General features: G+C 33.6%; 3 protein-coding genes and 1 pseudogene across 3 annotated transcripts; 3 read left to right on the plus strand and 1 right to left on the minus strand.

Annotated features, from left to right (window-relative positions):
- Positions 1-1,557: 1,557 nt before the first annotated feature.
- On the minus strand, positions 1,558-2,980 carry LOC137581301 (endoplasmic reticulum resident protein 44 pseudogene; annotated as a pseudogene).
- A 2,500-nt stretch (positions 2,981-5,480) lies between these two features.
- Positions 5,481-7,106, plus strand: LOC137580717 (UDP-glycosyltransferase UGT5-like). The gene is made up of 2 exons (XM_068294831.1): positions 5,481-6,139; positions 6,197-7,106. The coding sequence occupies exons 1-2, from the start codon at positions 5,481-5,483 to the stop codon at positions 7,104-7,106; spliced, it is 1,569 nt and encodes a 522-aa protein (XP_068150932.1).
- A 7,874-nt stretch (positions 7,107-14,980) lies between these two features.
- LOC137581291 (phospholipase A1) lies at positions 14,981-20,223 on the plus strand. Its single transcript, XM_068295499.1, has 6 exons — positions 14,981-15,125; positions 16,022-16,255; positions 16,443-16,584; positions 19,083-19,231; positions 19,356-19,995; positions 20,060-20,223. Exons 2-6 carry the CDS (start codon positions 16,210-16,212, stop codon positions 20,121-20,123), a joined length of 1,041 nt encoding a protein of 346 aa, XP_068151600.1. The 5' UTR covers positions 14,981-15,125; positions 16,022-16,209; the 3' UTR covers positions 20,124-20,223.
- A 339-nt stretch (positions 20,224-20,562) lies between these two features.
- IFT43 (intraflagellar transport 43) lies at positions 20,563-21,813 on the plus strand. The gene is given in 6 exon segments (XM_068295117.1): positions 20,563-20,661; positions 20,720-20,959; positions 20,961-20,995; positions 21,050-21,073; positions 21,140-21,262; positions 21,324-21,813. Coding segments are annotated over 6 exon segments (738 nt in total). The 5' UTR covers positions 20,563-20,622; the 3' UTR covers positions 21,601-21,813.
- The last annotated feature ends 51 nt before the right edge of the window (positions 21,814-21,864 follow it).

Consider the following 21,864-nt stretch of genomic DNA (forward strand, 5'->3'; position numbering starts at 1 on the left):
AATTAGATTACATCTTAATTACCTCTTAAGGGAAAATCTACTCCGATAAGGGGGACACCTTAGAGGCCATACTGTGACCCCTACACTCAGTGGGTCAAAGTTCTCAAAAGGGGTGCAAGTGGGGTAAAAGTTTTTAAGTCTTATTTACATCTTGCAACTACCAATTCTAATCCTCAAGAGTGTCTTCGCCATAGAACCTCAATCATATTATCGTCATCGATTAGAACCTAAGTACAAAAGTAATATGGTTTTGCTATCAGTCAGGAGCAGGCCACTTGTTCCAATTCTAGTTTTAAGTCTCATAGGTAAGGATGATAGTATTCCTACCTATCCAAGAGACATTCTGTATCCACAGGGTATGTGAAAAACACTAAGAGTAAAAATAGTTTGTTTTTGAAGAACAAATTCCTCTCATGTTTTGATGCCTTTTTCGGTGTAAATGAGCTCAAATTTGTTAAACAAACAAGAACGGAGAAAAGGCACAAAACTTGAGCTGTTTACACTGAAAGAAACTTTGCGTTGCACTTTGCCTTACTCACTCGTCGTGTATGCATGCAAATCTCTGTAGTAAAACCCAAAAGTAAAAAAATAAACAAAAACAATTGTAAAATTAGATATGCGCATATGTTTAAGCCAAAAACAGAAAACGAAATAAAAACGACGTAAGGATAAATGGAATAAAACGAAACAAGCTACAAGGAAACAAGGCAACATCTTAGCCCAGTGCTCCAAGGACTAAAACTAAACTGAAAACCAACAAACTGAAACGCTTCTAGCCGGAAACGGAAGTGCAAGAAGCTGCACAAGACACGATGCCAAGTAGAAGAAGAATAAGAAGACTTCGAGGTGCTGCCTCTCTGCCTTTGCCTAGAAGTCAAGAAGAGAACCTACAAAACGAACATGGGCCAAGGACCAAGCAGCAGCAGCAGCTAATGCAAACCCTCAAGCATCCTTCAGATGCAAAGTAAATGCAAAACCACAGCAAATTATGTTGAGATGGTGAAAAACGAAGGAGACCACACAGAGCAGAGGAGACGTGGCAAGTGAGGTAGTGGTTAGAGGCAAGCCGACCGCATCAGCTCAAGTGATTTTCTTGAGTGGTGTTGCTCCCTTCCCCCGGACTCTTCCTGAGCCTTGAGCAGGTGTCTGCTTAACCGTTATGTTTAGTTGCTGGCAATTTGTTCCCTTTTTTGCCCAAGGAAACTGTAGTTTTTCCTTTTTTTTTCTCCATATACTTTCATACATACATATATTCTCGCTTACTCTCTCTAAAAAAAACAGTGGCTTGTGTAGTGTCCTACAGAGTCCTCCTTAAACCGTTTCATTGAGTAGTAAACATAATCTGTTTTTCCTTAATGTTAATTTTGGTAAACTGAAGACAAAAATACCTCTAGACTAGCTCATTTTCCAGTTTCAACTAAAGCAAACTGATCTGAACAATTTATTCGAAATCCGAATTTCTCGTTTCCGTAGTCATTCACTGTTTAAAATTTGTAATTCTGTGCTGCTTAGTGTAAAAGTTAACGTAAAAAGTGTAAAAGAAAACAAAAAGGAAAATTAGATTAAGTTGCCAACAAAAATGTAGTTTATTAACAGCATAGTGAAAATACTTCTCTGGCTCATGTCGCTCACGGTTTAGAGCTCTTCATGATGGCGTAACGTATACCGATGTTTTGAGGGGCCCAAATTCTTAAAGGTAGATAAAGGAGGGGGCAATGTTGTTGATTTCCCAGTGGCTTGATTAACTATCTTGATATCGTCCATTTTCAAATGGCTAGAGGCGAATTCTTGCAGGAAATTTTTCAACTTTCCTGGGATATACATATCCTTGAAATCGGAAAATGGATACATAAACTGCAATGAATCGATTGCTATAATAGGTAAATCTTTTGTCGATTTGCCCATGTGTTGAACAGAATGTTCAAATTTAAGGCCATCAACGGTTATGAAATTGAAACGTCCACGAAATTCAGATAATTGCATTTCCACAATGGCCTTGAAGTCTTTAATCGATGACAAATCGTTGGGTGAATGCATCAACAGTAGAAGAGGTAGATTCTGCTCGATCAGCTCTTCAACATTATTAAAGTCAACTTCACGCACTAGAGGTAAACATTTCTCATAAGCCCAAGTCTCAACGAGATGTGGAATTGATGCGTTAACCTCATAGATCTCATCCTGACCATGGGTACGTTCTAAATCGGGACGAAACACCAGAGCGGGCAATGAGCGAGGAAGCATGGGATTCTCAATGTCACTTCCCAAACGCATATAAAAGTCACAGTAGCTCATTAAACGCACTGCCATCTTTTCAAATATCTTATAGGCCGGTTGCTCACGACTCTTAAAGTAACCTATAATGGCACGCCGCTTTCTATCCAGTTTGGTCAATTCATCTGGATGATATATTTCCGTTATGGCCGAACGTAATTGAGACTTGACATAGTTCATAATGGCCTCACTGGATCTCTTGCCACGATACTCTTGCCTCAGGTCTTGACCACGATAAAAGAGACGTAGTGTGGGAAATTTACGTATCTCATAAAGATCAGCAAGTTCGTTTTCCTTAACACAATCCACGCGTCCCAATAGAATTCTACCCTTCACACCATTCATTTCTTTGGCCAATTGACTGGCAGCCTGTTCGAAAATCGGTGTCAGCATTACACTAAATTGACACCAATCCGCATAGAAATTGAGCAGGTCCACTTCATTGGAATCTACAGTCGCATTAATATTGTCCTTGGTTATCTGCAATACATTCGAGATGGGAATCTTCACCGAATTAGGTACCATTTCATCGCAAGTGATTGAACTGCTTAGGAACAAACCCAGCGATAAGAAACTATATACAAATTGTTGGAACATTTTGTTTTTTTTGCTTTCTTTATGAGTTTTGAAGGCATAAATGTCGTAGATAGTTTTCAATGAGAATTTTCAACTTAAAAAATTTGATCTGAAATTTAATTTATTTGATCTGATAAATGCTTTTTCTGTTTATTCTAGTATCTTTATGGGTAACTTTATGTTTAGAGTAAAAGTGTTTGCTGGTTTAAAATTTCTGAAGAATATGGATCTTATCATTTGGTTTCGATTATTTTAGTTTCGATTAAGGATCTAAATCATACGAAACACTTTTTAAAGTATTACTTTCCGAACTCGATCTTTTCACACACAAAAAGGTGACTAAAATTTGTAAAATGTCCTAAAAATTGTTGAAATTTTCCATCGAATGATATGACTTTCATCTTTGGCATTGTCAAAGCAAATACTCAAACCAGCAAATGATAATAAAACAAAAGGGAGCCAACGGGCTCCAGTGTCAATGCTAACTCCCTTTGGAGCAACAACAACCTTCAACCTTTGGGTGCACTCATTTTGATAATCGTCGGTAGATGCAACCCCAATTTTCCTTTCCTCCTCTATTTCTCACTCTCTCTCTCTATCTCTGTTTATCTGTCTCTAACGCCCATCCACTCGATTCCTATCTCAAAAGGGCTAAACAAATATTTGCAACAGCGGCAAACCTTTCACAAATGAGCTTCCAAAAACACCAGAGAAGAGAAAACAAACAGTGAAGATGTCCTTGTACATGGCAACAGAAGTGAGATAGACGAAGTGGGCAAAAAAGATTCTGGCAAAAGGAAACGGAAACAACAACTTTTGCCAGCCAGCCAAGCAGGCAGGCAGGCAGGCAACTCAATGCCAATTGTCCTGGCCCTATTCTCGTCTCCGTCTGTGTAGATTGTCCCGGCCTTTTAATGACATTTTTGCGCCCATTTGAGCTTCCTGTTGTCTGTCGATATTCTGTGCAATAATTTACTTAAGAAATGCTACTAAATATATGTATATCTTACACTCAATCTATTGCTTTCCCCTCTCTGCCTCTTTGGTTTATTGCATTTTATCTTTGAGCTCCAGACAACGATAAAATGTGATGAAAATCCAAGTGACTTTATGCGACAATATCCAATAAATCTTTGAGCTGATCTACCATCGTCTCGTCCTCCACTTTTTTGACCTTCAACAACCCTTTGACAAAAGAAATATTTTTTGCCTTGTTTGTTGTTGTGTTTTTGCGAAAAAGGGTTTAATTGTCCTTTTTATGTGTGTGAGTGTTAGAATAAGTGTATGTTGACATAGGCTTGAAGGGGAGTTCCCGGCCTCATATATGTATGTATGTCCATAGACAGAGAATAGAAAGTGTTAATTAACTTGTATAAATCAGCAGATGATAGACTATTGTGTGTCCCAGAGGACGTAAGGGAAAGAGTTTTAATTGAGAGCCAAAAAATAACTCAAATTGTGAGCTTCTGCTAACACAAAAAACATAAATTTTTGGTTTTTTTTTTTTACGAAGTGAATTAAAGCAATTTTGATAACAGTTTTTTGTCGAATTTCAAAGAATTTGGATTCCATAACTTATATTCAATATTCTTAATCAATGACAAAGAAAAACTTTAACAATTTTTTCCTACAAATCCTATAAAAAACATTTTTATTAGTTTTATAAACACAATTCAATAAGGCCAGCGCCTGTATTTGCGTGGAAGAGTTTGTTTTTACTTCTTCTTTGAAATTCATTCAACTAGATTCTACTTGATCTGTTCACTTAAACATATTATTATATACTCTATTCTATATTCTGTGTGTACTCTATTCTGTTTCAGTATTTACCTTTGAAGATTAAACTCAAACAGGATTAAATGCAAGGTTCGACTTAAATTTCAAACAGGTCGTAATCTAATCAGTTGATTTTGAATGTATGAAGTTAATTTTTTCAAAATTTACTTTTAGGAGTTAGAACATCTTTTTGGGTGTTTCCCTTTTCATTTAGATCCTCGTTTCTCCCATTGTCTTAAAGGATCATTTTTTCTGGCCAAGTTATTATTATTATTTATATTTTTTTAGTACAAAACATTTTTATGTGTAACTTGATTATGTTTGTTTCGATTTCTTGCGAAATTTAGTGGACTAAGAGACATTGATAACAATTAGAGGTGAGCTTACGATATATTTTGCATTGCTAACGAAATAAAGCGAAGTCTATGCACTCGAGAAAAATTCATTAATCATGGATAAACAAATTTATTTCAAGGATCAATTTAATAAAAATTTATATTAATTTCAATATTATTCCTCACAAATTAGAGTGAAGTAAATTCCTTAATAAATGGTGAAATTTTCCAGATTTTTCCATGAACATTGAACTTAGATAATAAGGGAATATCCGTAGCTCCATTTTCTATTTATAATTTTAATGTGTCAAACATGTTCCACTCCGATCATGTTCGATTGATAAATTTCACCATAAACAAAGAGTCTTACCTTTAAACAATAAAATGTTTGCTAAACTCCGTCAGTTGAGTACCAAATGCTTAAGATAAGAAAAAGCTCTCTCTATCTTGGCCATATATATAGATTGTTGTCGGCCAAACAAAACAGTTCTGTAAACATATTGAAAACAGAAGCAGTTAACAATGGATCGCGGTGGTATCGCTCAAATTCTGGTAGTGGCTCTTAGCCTAATGCTAATCGGAGGGTCACAGAGTGCAAATATACTCGGTATTTTTACCAGTACAAGTCCCTCGCATTTGATTGTTCATATGTCGGTGGCGAAAGTTCTTGCCGAGAATGGACACAATTTGACAATTATAACCGTGCTGAAGCCACCAGTGAAACACAAAGACTTCAATATTATCCAAGTGCCACTTGACCAAGACCAAGAGAACCAACTGAACGCGGCCATGGCTAATATGGCTGGAAAGAATTTTAATATGATCAGAATGCTAATCGATAAGCTGGGGCAAATGAGAATTGTGTTTGATGTTGGAGCAACAGCCCTAAAAGATCCGCGAGTGATTGATCTTTATGAGAATAAGGATAATAAATTCGATCTAGCCATTGTTGGCCATTTTCTAACGGAATATCAATTGGGTTTGGCTCACAAACTGAAAGTTCCAGTTATATTGTCGGCCACAATGCCGCCATCTGACAGTGTGGGCGGTATTATAGGAAATCCCAAGGACAATTCAATTACTGGCATAGGACTTAAGGAGCGTTTCAGGACGATGGCCTTAAGTAAAGCTTTTCGAATTTTTAATTGGATTCAAGATTCAAGGAATATAGAGCATTATAAGTAAGTACAAAAAAAAAACAATATTTATAATTTTAAATTAAACTTTGTCTTCCTCAGAAATCTCTATGGCGATGATCCAACCATGCCAAAATATGAAGATTTGAGTAAGAATATTTCTTTGATTTTCTGCAATTCACATGGCTTGAGTGAGGGACCGATTCGTGCCAATTTGCCGGGAATAGTCGAAATTGGTGGAATACAAGTTAAGGAAGAGCCAGCAGAGCTGCCGCAAAACTTGAAAGAATTCATCGGAAATGCAACACACGGAGCCATTTTACTTAGTCTGGGCTCCAATCTGAAGGGAGATTATATAAAACCAAATACCGTCAAAGATATGTTCAAAGTTCTGTCACAATTAAAGGAGCGTGTAGTTTGGAAATGGGAAAATCTTGAGAATACTCCCGGAAAATCAGACAATATACTATACTCGAAATGGTTGCCCCAGGATGATGTTCTGGCCCATCCGAATATCAAAGTTTTCATCACTCATGCCGGCAAGGGAGGCATTTCAGAGGCTCAGTATCATGGCAAACCGATGTTGGCCCTTCCCGTTATGGCTGATCAACCACAGAATGCTTTAGCCATGGCCAAAGCAGGATTTGGCTTGAGTCTGCCACTTCTCGAGCTGGAAGAGCAAACGTTTAGAGAGAATCTCTTGGACGTTCTCAATAATCCTAAATATGGGCAGAGTATTAAGCAATTCTCTCAACTCTATCGCGATCGTCCTCTTACAGCACGACAAACCGTACTTTATTGGGTGAACTACGTGCTCAGATATCATGGAGCTGCTCATCTTCAAAGTCCAGTGGTTCATATGGATTTCCTACAAGCTAATAATTTGGATATTTACATTCTTTTATTTACTATATTTGCAATTTCAGTATGGTTATTTAAAATTTCCATTACTTTCATAATTAGAAAAGTTTTTAAAAAGAAAAGTGTTTCAAAGAAACTAAAGAACCAATAAAATGTTTATTATTCAAATAAAAAACATATATTGCAACATGTTTTAAAACTTTTTACCAATAAATTGGGTTATCAGCCAATGTCGTTACCAAAAAGTAACGAAAAACCTGTGTTTTTAATGATAAGAATTTCCGATAAGTGCGATAAGAAGTTCACTTTGATTGAATTTGCAACATTTTCTTTGCCACAAATCAGAGGGTTGTGCGACAAGTTTGTGTGTTTGTTTGCTAAAACCTATAATAACATATTCTCCAAGGAAAGAATTTAATAAATTTGGCACTTAACACTTGTAAGTGATTTGGATTTTAGAAGAGAAGTTGACCATGGATTGTATATTATTTTAATATGAACATCAGAATTTTCAAATTTTAAAATTTATTCAATGGCAATCCAATTGCATTCAAATTTAAAAACAAAATATAGCTTCAAATTTGTTGTTCACCCTAATTCGCCTGTTTAAATGGTAACTTATCTTTAAGTTTTAGACATTTGAATAGATATAGATCAAGGCACCTTTTTTTAACTTTGAATATTTTGAAATTTTTCCTTTCATTCGTTAGCTTTATTTTCCTAGCCCTCTGCTTCCTGAAGTTTACATTCATTCGCCTTCACCCATGCCCCATGCCAACAAGTTTAATTATTGAGTTGTTGCTCCCTTCAATGTTTGCTCAGTCGTTTAGTCAGGCTGTCTGACATTTTGTCATGTTGACAAGGTAAAGAGAAGGACAAATAAAGAGGCAATGAGAGAGAAAGCCAGAAGGGGAAGAAAGAAGGAAAAATTTGAGGTATGGGTGAAGAAAGCGCATTAAAACAATTTTGTTAATTAAGTAGGAAAAATTGTTAGTTTATTTACTCATCAAGTTTTCACAGTGCCACACACAGTAGAGAAACACACTCCAACCCCACACACACACACACACAAACACATTTTCATATAAAGAAGAATTTTTCGTTTTCCCAGCCGTGGCAAGTTTTAGAGTTTGCTCAAAAATTCTCAAGTGCGCAATTAATTAGTAAAAGTTAAAGTTTTTCCCTCTTTTTTTTTGATTAAGAGAGAGTGCGACCACTCTGTTGGGAATATTTCCTTTGTGGACTTGCCTAAGTAGCTAAGCTGAGCTTAGCTATGATTTTCTTTGATTATTTTCTTTTTATTTTTTCTTCTCGTTGAAGTCAACAAATTGAAAATTGATTGAAACTTGAATAAGAAATGAGACATTTTCTCCATTTCCTTTGCCCATTTTTAGGTTCAATTGTCTGAAAATTAAATTGAAATTGGCTTTTAACAAAAAAAAAGCCTACTCAGAAAGGAAAATTGTATTCCATTAATAGTTAGTGAGAAGAAAAAAATGTATCCTTGGTAGATAAATATATGGCCTTACTTCTATTCTCTATACGATAACCAAAAGTTTAGATCTTATAAAAAACGTTTCAAATTACATTTTGACTTTTTTTAGCTACTTACGATCTATCAATCTCATATGTGTATATAGGTATAATATTATGAAGCGTAGGCAGCACAAGAGATTGGCAGATTCAATGTTAAAACTAGTTGAGAATTCGAACTAAATGAAGCCAAAATAGAATGACAAAGCTTTCTCCTCAGAGTCTAGAACAAAATTTTAAGAACTTAAGCATTAGAAAATATTTGTAAGAAATTACGAAAACAAAAAAGTAAATCTATTTAAGATAATTATTTTATACAACTTACTAACCATTCAATTTATTTAAAGGTATTTTTTAATCATAATGTAACTTTAAATATTATTTTAGTATTATAAGGATATTTATAAGATCAAGTTGACTGAACCTATTCCTACCTATTCCTTTGATCGTTTCACGAATACAAAATTAAGAATCGTAATCTCGAATTCAAAATGGCTTTGCTGGCATATCAAAGGCAAAGCTTTTAATGTATTATAGAAAGCTTTACCACAGATGTCGCCACCTCTGCAATAACGTAACGAACTAACGTAAACTTTATGAAGTTTTAAGCAATTGACAGTCTGCATTAGGCATAAACGCGGTTAATTCAAAATCACAAATTCTTAAAATAAGTTTTTAACTTAAAAGCGAGTTTTTTTATATTACCAAAAAGATATGAAAAAGGAATTCTACCGAGTGATATCATTAGCAGTCTATAGCACTGAAAATTTCTTGTTAATTCTTAGAGTTCTTAAAAAACTAAGGCATTTTCCATCTAAACCTCTTGAGTTTTAAATCGATTGTCATTTAACAGGTTATAAAAGCTAAAAGTTTTTTGAGCAACTAAAATTATAATACTAAATATACTTTACAAATGAATTCAAAATTGATTAAAATAAATGATTTTATAAAATATGGATGTGGCTCTTGGGCCACTTTCAATCTTAAAGAGACAATATTCTAGCGCATTGTAAGAAAATAACTGAGATAATGTGTAAAACATTAGTTTTTATTATAAATTATTTGATCCCAGTGATTGTAAACAAAATGATGAAAGAATTTCTTGGAGAGAAGTAGTAAAAAAGTAGGACTAAAGCTACAGAAAAGGACAAAAAGGTCTAGATTGTAATCCTTGTTCCACCTATCACTTGAGGCCATAATTTTAGACTATTTCAAACTCTTGCTAAATTTTTTTAAGCCCATTAAAATTTGTTGACCCATTTATATAAATAAATAGATTTAAATGGGAAAAACTGCAATTATTTTGCATTAAGTGTTAGTTTGGCTTAATAATTATTTCCACCATTTTAATGGAAAATTTTGTTAAAATCAAATTAATGTTTCTTTCCTTTTTTATTTTTAATCTGCTTCGCTCAATTAATTTTTACAAGTGTTGAGCACAATTAGTTCATATAAAGAAGGTGGGTAAATTGCTTTTGAGCCAACCAAGTCAATGGCCCTATTTTGATTCATTTCGGAAAAACGTGAAAATTAGTTAGTCAACGAATGCCAAATCTTAATTATGCATCAAGATCTGTCTTGGGCTGCTTTACACTCAATTATCTTGGTGGTAATCAGAAAAAAAGACAATGACTAAATTAGTTAACACTTAACTAGTTCAATATCATTTGGAGGGGATGCAATGTTATGCAATGTGAAAAATGAAAAACAACAATAATGAAAATGCCATGTGGAAGTGGAAAATGCAACTAGCTGAGATTAGCTAAAGTCTCGCAAGCATGACAAAACAAGATAACCAAAGAAAATTCCATACAATTTCTATAGAGCACATGACGACGGATAATATACCTATTACCTCAAAGAAATAAATGCAGTTTATATTGAAATTTATACATATTAATATAACTTTTTATGACAAATTGTAGTTCTTTACATAGGACATGTCATATATGTATAAGCTTTAGATTCTTTTGAAATTGAGATGAGTTTTTGAAACAGAAAAGTTTCATTCACCTTAAACTACCTCTGATATTAACTTTAGACCAAAGACAGAGGATCGATATTTTTAATGACTTTAATCCTTTATGAAGCTAAAAAGTCCACACAAAGTATTCATAAAATTTTGTTAACAACAAATAAGTTCCAAAATATATCTCACATAGACCTTGAGGCTTATTTATTGTACTGAAAGAAAGTCACTTTCAAGCCCTTCCTTTATTTTAACCATATCAACCTTTTTGATCTTATTGTTAAATGTACTGGGTATGGTAAGAAAATTAATAAAAAAAAAAAAAGATCTGCCACAACAATTGCGGCTCCTTTACAATAATTTTTGGTTTTTGCTCTTCTCGGTTTTTACTTTTTCTCTTTTGCCTTTCTTCTGTCTGACTGCACATTCACAGAGATGGAGTTTTCATTTTTCCATATTCGTTTTCATTTTCATTTGCATTTCCACTTATTGTTAGAGCAGTTTGTCTTTCCCCTCTTTCTCATAGTCTGCATGTAGTCGTAGTTGACTTTAGCCTCATTTTGTGGTGTTATAGGCCAACAAGCAGAGCTCATTACTTTCATTCAACTTTACATGTTTACCATTGTGTGGCAGGCACACATTACTTGACAATTCATTGCAAAGATGAAAACTTTTTTTTTTTTTTTTACCATATATCAGAATTAATAGTAACCGTGTTTTGGTAAAAGGGAAAATTAAGTTTTTGTTTTTATAACTTCTTAAGTTAGTAGTTAAAAAAAAAAGGCATTTTCAAGGTTAACGACACATTATGTCCAAGGTGTTAATTAATTTGACTTGAGTTTTTTCCCTTCTTTTTTTTTATCACGTGGAAAACATGTGCAGGCCTTGATTAGATCTGAAGCAACTTAAGTTAACATTTAGGAGTTTTTCATTTTATCAGTTGATGGTCCTTGGCAATTTATTGTAATTGTTTAGTTGCATATGCTTTTAGTTTTTTAGATTGCGTTTTGAGAGAGTCTTCCAAATATTTCTGCAGGTGTCCATGTGTGGCAATCAATTTTCTGTTTCAACGTTATAAACAATTATTTTCGGCAATTGTGAAACCCATAAACAAACACATAACAGGTGACAATAAATACACAGTGCGAAATATAAATAAAACTTGTCTATTCATTGTTTAATTGAATTGCAATTGTTATTTTTAATTACCTTATGACCATAGCATAAAAAGTTAAGTAACTTCAAACAAATTTTATAAACTTTCAAACTATGCCAAATAACATAAACTAAACTACCCCTAAGGAACTTTTTTTTATATTCTAAGGCTTTCAGCAGATACAATGACTACGACAAAAGTATTAATATTTGAGATAGATGTAAAAGGGATAAGAAATTTATCGTTTGAGTTAAAAGTCTCATTGTTTAAGTTTAAAACAATGATAGATTTTAAGTATATTCAAACAATAATATATGCAAACAGATAAATTTTAATTTTAAAGATTCAAACCTTATCGAACCTCAAATTGAATAGCAACATGGAGGTCTTATAGCAATTAGCAATGATTATAATCATTATTATTATAATTATTATTATTATTATTATCATTATAATTATTCTCTTCATTAAGGATAAATTTAGGCTATTTTTTGTTGCAACATGCAGCCACACTATTTAAATAGCGTCAATTCCAACTATCGCTTATGTCAGATGCCTGTAAATGTATTTTCTTTCTGTTCCGTTAAAACAGTGCCTGAAATTTCTCAGTGTACAGAGCGTATCAACGACCGTTGGCGTGGAGTTCAACCATATGGAAATTGGGGTTTCTGTTACATGCAAACTTATCTCCTGCAATGTCAAGCTGAACCAAAACCGAACCCATAGCCAATTTTGGCGGAGGAGACACATTTATTTTGGTAGTTTAACTCATACGTTTTCCACACACATTTTGTGTTTTTAGCTTTTCTTAAGTTAAAAGCTCAGTTTTGGGGTCTGAGGCCAAATAGTCGCTGCTGACTGACGATGTGTGGCAGTCGCCACACATCTTGACTCATTCAATTTGGTGACTTCCATTGAAACTCAAGTGCTTTCTTCTACTGCAAGAACGTGATCGAATAATGCCCAGCCTTTTAATATTATTCAGTTTACTTTCCCTATATCAACTGGCAAATGGCTGTAAGTGAAGTTGAAACTGATTTTCAAAGATAAAGCTATGTGTGTGATTTGTGTGTGAAATAAATTTAAAATGTTTTGTTTTTGTGTTTCTTCTGCTCACCTGAAGTTAAATTTGCAGAAGAGACTTTTTTGGAATTCTTTTGGCGTAATGGCAATTTCGATTTGAATCCATTCAACTGTCATATACTATGGTGGGAATCATGTCCAAGGCGGTATATAGGATTCCAATTATTTAGCAGGTGAGTAAAATTAAACAAATTTTCAAAATATATAAAGTTTAGCAAGAGCCCGAGTTTGTTTTCGGTTTAGTTTTTTCAGTCTCAAAAGATTTCCCTTACTTTGTTTGTCACCAACCTTTTACTTTCCTTTTAAAGCTTGCCACAAAATATTTTCCGCATGGTCAAAAAGGCTATTTGAAGCGGGGTGGGTAAGAGACGCAGCTATAAATTTTATCAGGCCAACAAAAAACGCTGCCAATAGCCTGAATTTTGAAAGCCATTTATCTTATAAGGTGAACTGCCCAGCAGGTAGAATGTTAGAAAATTGATAAGTGAAACTTGTATACCCTTTAGTTGAACAACTAAACCTATACATTTATAGTCTAATCGTTAAGTAAACCTTATTGAGCTATCTGAATCACTAATTCGCCGATATGTATTAGGTCTAAAGTTAAGCTTGTACCAAATTTTGGATGGTTATATAGAGAATAACTATTAATCATCTTTTTTACTAACAAACTTTGCTTTGCTTAACTTTTGGGTTTATTTTTTGCTTAAAGAATTATTGAGATTTTGTTTTAAACAAATATCTTTCTTACTCGAATTTTTAGACTTATTGTTTCTTCTTCTCAAGTTTGTAAATCAAAAGAAACGTGTCTAAATCTGAAAAATCTTATAAAAGAAAGTTTACTTTGATTCTGCCGTTTAATTAAAGTTGCCAATTTTTCGTTTCAAGTTAATAGAAATTTTACCTCCCATGATATTTTTTCAACATGCTGAGAACATTGACTATTCGTGATTAATTTTCGATGCCTCGATTAATGTTTTGAGCATTTTTTTCATTGCTATGTGAAAAACTTTTTAAATTTATTTTTAAAGTTGTGTTGAAAGTGAAAAGTAAAATTTAATTAGATAGCCACAGCAAAAAGTGCTAATTGGCAAATTAAAGTATATTAATTGTATAACGGATATTCTAACGAAAACACTAAACCAACAATATTCTAATAAAAATCTATCTAAATCTAATCTAACAAAGAAAATCGTTTATATTCAGAAGCTAATGAACTTCTCTTTGTAAAGTGATGCGATTTAAATTTATTAAGTTTTCAAAGTTTTTATTGATTAAAAAAAAAAATATACATATATCAAAGAAGCTAATATCAGTCGCTGCCAAGTTGTTCAATTCATTCAAAAAGTTAAGTTAAATTTGCCAAAATTTGATGGGGCCACATACGAGTTTTCTATTTTATAATAAAGTTTTTTCTATCTCTAAATTGTTAAAAAAAAAAAAAAATATATATATATATATATATCATATATAGAGTGCTTATTCTTAATGTGTGTATTATATAACAAATTGCAAGTCAATTATATATTCAGAAGTTAGTGTTTTTTTAACGGTAATTGATTCCTGTCATTTTTGCTAAACAAAATGATTAAATGAAAAAAAAAAAATCGAACAAAAGACTTAAGCAACAAACTTGAAATTGCCTGACTGACTTTCCAAACTATTATTAATTATGAGAATTGTGCATTATGTGTATCATTTACCATAATAAATCACATATTATGTAAAACAACGAAAGAAAAGCGTAATGCGAAAAACAAAAATGAAAACGAATTGCATGAAGACCCGCAATAGGCGAACGACATTGAAACTGAAATATTAAACCCAGACTCGGGCATTAAAAATGCAAAAGAAAATAAACTCCTCCAAAGTCTAAAATCAGTGCAGTCTTGCGTGTGCTATGCATTTTTCCACCACCACCAATAACAACAACAATAACAACAATAAACAATAGAAAAGCAAAAGCAAAGCAAACGCAAAACTAAAGTCAAGGCAACAGGTGGCAGTCGGCAGTCAGCAGCAGCGACCAAGGCAGCGAAATTCTACAGCCAATTTTTTGTGTCTGCTGCCATTTACGCTGCTGCTGCCTCAGTTGACGTCAGCTGCATTTTCTTTGGTCGCGATTTTCACGCTTCTGCTCGGCTTCTGCGATTTGCAGCCTCTGCATTTGTTCCGCGTCGTCCGATTGAGCAAGACGTTAGCTAGAGTCAGGTCCGGATGCGTCGTCGTGGTTGTCGCAAGGATTATAATAACTAGCAGAAAACGGGAAATTGCAAATGTTTCTTCAAAGCCTGTGATTAGTGAGGAAAAGACGAAAAAGAAAATGTGGAAAATTGCAAAATATTCAAGTGACATTCACAAGAAGTTCAATTAAATTGAATAATGAGCGCTTTTAAAAAACAAAATGTGAAAACTAAACGGAAATCCAAGTAACAAAAAAAAAAATTGACAAAATTAAAAAATTAACAAAAAAAATTTTAAAAATTCCTTTACAGTCATCGTTTTTTAGAAAATCTAAGCAAAACAAACACAAAATAAATATACATTAATTAAAAAGTTAAATTTTCTATTTTTAATTAGTGGAAAAATATTAATTGTATGATATATACTTTATAAAAGTTTATAAAAAACATTTCAAAGCCATAAAAATAACAAAAATATTCAAATTAAAGGTTAATGCAAAATCAAATTTAACAAGATTATCAATCAACAAATTTTCATACTTGAAATAACAAATTCTATGGCCAAAAAGAGATCAAAAATAAATATTGAGGAGAAAAAACTTATAACAAATAACAATAACAAATTAAACCATTCAGCAACATCTTTTAATATACAATACAAAAGTAAAGTAAAAAATTAAGTGTTTAAAAAATGTTAATACAAAATTTAAAGCAAATTTTTCACTCTAAAAGTCAACATGACAGCATCACATTTTAAAAACTAATATTAATAATTGTGATTATGATTAAAAGCATTCAAAAAATCAATATGAAATTTTCCAAAATAGCAATTTTAAATCTAAAAATGTTTAATATAGGTAATTGGTTCATTGGTTCATTACTTATTCTTCTATTCAAATTAGTAATCTTAAATTAAATGCTAAAACATTTTCAAAATATTTCAATATTATTAATGTTTTCCAATAGTTTCACGAAAGTTTTTTCAATTTGTTTTCAAATACGAAAATCCTTTTAGTTTATTATTTTTCAATTAACGAATTTTGAATTAACATTAATGAAGTGTTTTATATCACGCATTTTCATCGCTTAATTTTTTTAAATACTTTATCACATTAATAAACAAATAACTTCAATGATTTTAGCAAACAAACACCAAAAAGCAAAATAAAAACAAGAGAGAAAAACCAAAACAACTATCTCTTATCCTAATCCGGTAATAAGTATATCATATATAATTAAAGTGCCTACCGACTCCTATCACACATACAAACATAAATCTAGTGGAACCGGCCAATTAAAAAACAAAAGCAAAACAAAAAAAAAAAACAAAATGAAACAACTAATCGTGTTCAGCTTCTTCACACTCATTGCCAAAGGTATAAAGCAGAGCAAAGTAACAGAGTAAAAGAAAAACAAAATTTGAGGTGAAAACCCTATGCAAAAATCCCAACAACAATTGCAGCCCGTCAGTTACAGTTGACATCGCTCACCCACAATTGCTATCACAAGATCACGAATCACGATCCTATATTTCATTGTGTTTTCTTGTCCTACATACAACAGATGCCCAAACCTTGCTGATTAACCAAATGGATTGGAAAAACCTAATCAATAGCGGAGCATTGGACTTGAATGTGGTACAATGCTTTTTACGTGACAAAAACTTTTGCCCGAGTCCCTACATTGAGCATCGGTTATATGCACCGTAAGTCAAAGTGACTAGTGGAATGATTACATAGATCTTAGTTAAACTAATTAAACAGTTAACATTACGAAATGGTGTCAAATTTGCTGCTAGAAGTGTTTGAGGATAATCGAAAAATCATAATGGTCTGTAGCCTAAAGACAAAGCATAAATAAGAAAAATTTAAAATAAAAACTTAACAATGTGTTTTTAAACACATACAGACAATGTTGCCTAACAACAACACTGGTCCTAAAAAGATTAATCGATTTGCCAATTCATTAGATTGACAAAGAAATTGAAGTTGTAAAATTAAGAAGTGTGAAATCAAAAATAAAAAACAGACCAATTTGAGAGCCCCTGGGTTAAACTACGATTCTCTTGATCTACACACTCCATGATAGTTTTGGCTATCTTTGAAAATTATTTTTGTTAAGTCTTCAGGACTAAAACCATAGGAGGTGCTGTAAAATGGAGGAAATTTGCCCCTCATAGTATGCAATATGATATTCATGTTTTCAACCAATTTATAACTTTTCGTATGCCTTGCAATTTAAAAAGGATTCTATCAACAAAAGTTGCTTCAAAGATTGTTATTTAAGCACACTCCAAAATATCTTCGAATGCTTCAAAAGACGCAAAATTGCATACAACAAGGGGCAAATTTCCTTCATTTTAAGAACTGAGTTACTTAAACTTCTGACTCTTAATTGCTAATAAGTTACCGTTATAAATATTCCAATCTATTTACATTTTTCAAAAGGTTAAAGATAGAAGTTATTTATGAACTGATTTAATAATCAATCAATTAACCAATTTTATTTGGAAGAGGAAGTAAATCTAGGCAGCAATTCGGATATCGAGAGGTTTAATCGGACCTGACTAAAGTCGTAATAATTTGAACAGCCTCAAATTAATGCAAGAATCGGACAAAATTCATAAAACATTTATAAATAAAACCAACCAAACCAGAATTTCAATTGAAATTAAAAAAACAGTGAAATCTTACGAGTAATAAACGGAAATGTTGAACTTGTTTTAAACAAATCGGTTTACTAATTTGCTATAAGAAGTTCTCAAGCACTCAAGTTAGGCTTCCATGATAAACAGGTCTATTCTAGTATTCAATAACAATTAATTGAATAATATAAAAGAATTTAAATTTAATTTTTCTAAAACCGTTCGAAAACTTTACCAAAGCTGTTTGATACTGTTAAATATTTCAGTGTGAACTAATATATAGGTTAAATAAAGATTTGTGACATTTATCAAAAGATGATAGAGAAACAAAGTCGATGGACAACAAATTGTTTGACTTTCTTTCACTGTCCTCGTAAATGATTGGCAACAAGGCCAACAGTTTTTGTCATCCGTCAAGAGTCTAACGGAAATGAAATCAACAAAGTTTATTTATTTGCGGAGACAATCAAAGCCAACTTTTTGCCAGAATAAAGGTGTTAGCTGAACACGTTTTCAAAATGAACTGCCACTATACAAACGAACATATAAGATCAACTGTTTTATAATCGTTTCTTACCAATCAAATCATGTAACTGCCGTCACAATTAGTTGAACTTGTCGAGACCAAAAAAACACAATGCGGCAACAGCATTGTTTAAACTGAACTTGAGCAACAAATAAAACGACGAGGAGAAGGCATGCCAGCAGTAGCAGGAGGAGGAGGTGAGAATCATGCCTCCTGTGTCCAGACGAGTTAAACGGCTCTTGGCCAAAGCATTTTATATTTGCCAATTGATGTCATCGATGACCGACTTTAAGCTCGCTGCTCCAAGCGAAATGGCCTACAAAATGTGTCTTCGCTTACCTCTCCCCTCTTTCTCATTGTGGCTTCTTCATAATTCTCGTTCAGTCCGCACTTCGACAGAGAAAAAAAACTAGTTGGCCCGCCCATTAATTGCCCATATTTATATATTTTTCGGCATATCCTTGTGTGGTTACACAAGTTTTTTTTCATTTTAATGTTGACGACACACTGACCAATAAAATTGGTGGAAAAATTGCTCAACTTGCCTAACTTTGGGTAAAATTAAAAAAGCGAAAAGAAGGCGAAAAAACTTTCTCTTTGACCCAAAGAAAAAGTATTCATTTATTCATAGAATTATCAGAAAACTTGAATCAGACTTGCCATTCGATTGACTAACTACGATGATTTGTTTTATTTTTATAGTAAAAGACAGCTCTGTCTCTTTATTTTTCAAGCCTTTGTTGAGAATTTGCATGGCTTTGTCATTGTATTGATAAGATATAACTTAAATTTGCATTAAAGCAAATAAATATTATAAATTTTGATTAGAATTGAGTCTTTCCGTTTGGTTTCGCTTCACGGGGGATTAGGGGATTAGAAATAAAAGAGTTTTAAATCCGATATTTCTATTTTAAAATCTCAAGAATAATTTGTCCCTTAGAAAGTATCTTATTATTAGACCTAAATGAATATTATCGATAAATATTTAAACCAACTTATTACTTACATTTTATTCTTATTTTCTCTATTTCAGACATGGTCCACGTCGTGGCATAGCATTGAATATACAAAATCCGATGAGCTTGTATCAAGGTGGTTTTAGTAAACATCGTGAAACAGTTTTCATCGTGCATGGTTTTAATGGAACGGCCATTGATAAGCATCTTCAATTCCTAAGGGATGGTAAGTGAGTGAAGAAAGATAGACAACAATTCTGGATATCTTTTATGTCCATTAAAACGGAGTTCGAAATCTTATTATACGCCAAATCAAATCGTTTTTGTTGGCTAATATGTAATTTTTGTAGCTTATTTGTCAAGGGACTTTAATGTGATCACTGTGGACTGGAGACCTTTGACCCGCTATCCCTGCTACCTTCATTCACTGATCAACACTCGTTTAACTGCCCAATGCACGGCGCAAGTTTACTCCTATCTCACCCATTACGGTGCTTCACGTGAGAAAATCACCTGTGTGGGCCACTCACTGGGCGCCCACATATGCGGAATGATATCGAATCATTTGACCAAGAAACAATATCGCATAATCGGACTGGATCCAGCACGACCACTAATCGAACGAAAGAAGTCGACCAAGTTTCGTCTATCGCCCGACGATGCGAGCGTTATTCAGGTGCTGCACACGAATGCAGGATTTTTGGGTCAGGAGGATAATACAGGACATCTCAATTACTGTATAAACGGCGGTCGGGTGCAACCGTTTTGCAAGGGCCATCCCATTCGGCGATCGCGTTGCTCACACTTTCTGAGCATATGCTATTTGGCCACGGCAACGTTTAAGCACAAGAAATTCGTGGGAGTTCCATGTCCCAATGGCTGTGTCCATTTGAGTGGTCCCAAGAGATTGCCGGTGAGTGGGAAAGTGAATCCATTTGAATTTGTCTCACTGCTGCGGGAATATCACATAGGCAACGATGCCCCAGACGAGTAAGTCAATTGGAAATATTTCATTTAACAGTTAACTAAATTTTTATTTCTTTTTTTTCTACAGCGCTCGTGGATGTATTTGCATAGATGTGCCGTTTGCCAAGCACTGTCCATTTGTGGAGGCGTAGAACTTGCTTAGTTTTAGGTTATTTAAATTAGACACAGACACACGCGAATATACAGAAAAAGAAAACGAAACGACGAAAGGAATTGTTCGAAATTCTAAATTTGGCGGGACTTATCGATATGTTTTAATAATTCTGTTATGTTAACAGTACTCGCAAATGATGCTGTTAGTTTACACAGTTGTCAACAAGTTGGCAGCACTGATTGCAGCTCACATCTGCTGGTTTCTTATAGATGGAACAATTTTTTGAAATCTTATCAAGTTGTTTTTTTTAAATATATATGCAAAAATTTGATAATTCCTTACATGACAAATCAACTTAAAAGTTCTTGTTTTATTTGCCATTCCAAAAATACCCATTTTTAGCTTAATTTGAAAGACTCTGAAATCATTTTATGCTGCACATTTGCTAAGTAATCGATAGTGTCATCTCTAGAAAACGATCGTTGTCAGGGCAACCAACACATCTATGGAAAACGTCAACAAAGCAAAAATAAATCATGGATTGGGCTGAAGAACTAAAAATGACAATTAGAAAGGTAAATAATTGAATTGAACTGAAAACCAATATCAAAATTTATTAATTTCTTAACATAGACAACCGCACGTAAGGGACGACGATCCAAAAGTCGCGATGTTCTCAAGGAGGAGCAGCAGCAACAAACTGCCTCGTCCAGTGGCAATTCCAAGGACAAGGATATATCCATAGATATAACCCTCGATATACAGGCTCACGATACGACAACCAACAGCAGTCGAAGTCCTGCCTCAACTCCTTCGACTTACAATAATGAATTCGATTCGAATTCAAAACGTCCGCCCATAAGACGAATCTCAGGGGGGATGGGCCGATTCAGGCTTAAAGGGTTTACGGTAGGTGAGATTCTATAAATTTGTAAATTAAAAATTCATATATCTTCATTTCAGATCCAAAAAGAACTCTTTTGATGAGTAAGTTGCAATCAAATTTAAGAATTTATCTCCATAAAATGATTCTTTTTGTCCATCCTCGACCAGCGAACGTTTCCAACAGACAAGATCGGCAACCAGTTCAATACCCACAGACGACATTCCCGTCATACCAGATCTGGATGATGTCAAAGATGAGATAATGCTCAATGAAATTGTTGAGCCAACTTCGTAAGCTTGAATTTTACACGATAGTCATCACTAGATAAAATAAATTTTCTTATGTATATAGAGTCAGTGTCAACAGATCGGTGACACTCAAGGAACTCAGTTCCGATCTGTTGTCACAGAATGCCTTTTCGGCCATAGAGGATGTGGATCTGTCCATATTAACCCGTTGTCTGCAGCCCCAGGAGAGTCTGGACGAGGCCGATGATCTTTGGGAATGGGATAAACTGTTCACTGAGGTCACTGCCCAAATTAACTCTGATAAAATACCCAATATGGGTGTATTGCAGAAAATCGAAATTGGACCGGATGAAGTTCCACCTACAGCCCAGTATACCTAAGTTCGGGCAAATAGAAATTTAATTTATTTATTTAAATTATTTTACTTAATTAGTTTAAGCGCATTCCATTTCATGATTCAATATTTGACCTTAAATATTTTAAGCCCCACTCAATTTTAATTCGTCTAATACTTAACCTTTAATTTAATTTAAATCATAAATTTGTTCGCTTTGAGTCTCTGTACTTACTATTTCTATAAAGTTTTAAATTTAGTTTTACCGACTAGGGCTGGGGAAAAATCGCTCGGTGTCACAAGGTATCGA

Source organism: Drosophila tropicalis, unplaced genomic scaffold (assembly GCF_018151085.1).
Source record: "Drosophila tropicalis isolate 14030-0801.00 unplaced genomic scaffold, ASM1815108v1 contig_845, whole genome shotgun sequence".
Lineage (NCBI taxonomy): Eukaryota > Metazoa > Arthropoda > Insecta > Diptera > Drosophilidae > Drosophila > Drosophila tropicalis.

Coding starts and splice junctions, on each gene's coding strand:
- LOC137580717 (XM_068294831.1), top strand. CDS start 5,481: ATGGATCGCGGTGGTATCGCTCAAATTCTGGTAGTGGCTCTTAGCCTA. Junction 6,140..6,196: donor AGGAATATAGAGCATTATAA/GTAAGTACAAAA, acceptor TGTCTTCCTCAG/AAATCTCTATGGCGATGATC.
- LOC137581291 (XM_068295499.1), top strand. CDS start 16,210: ATGAAACAACTAATCGTGTTCAGCTTCTTCACACTCATTGCCAAAG. Junction 16,585..19,082: donor GAGCATCGGTTATATGCACC/GTAAGTCAAAGT, acceptor TCTCTATTTCAG/ACATGGTCCACGTCGTGGCA. Junction 19,232..19,355: donor TCTTCAATTCCTAAGGGATG/GTAAGTGAGTGA, acceptor TAATTTTTGTAG/CTTATTTGTCAAGGGACTTT.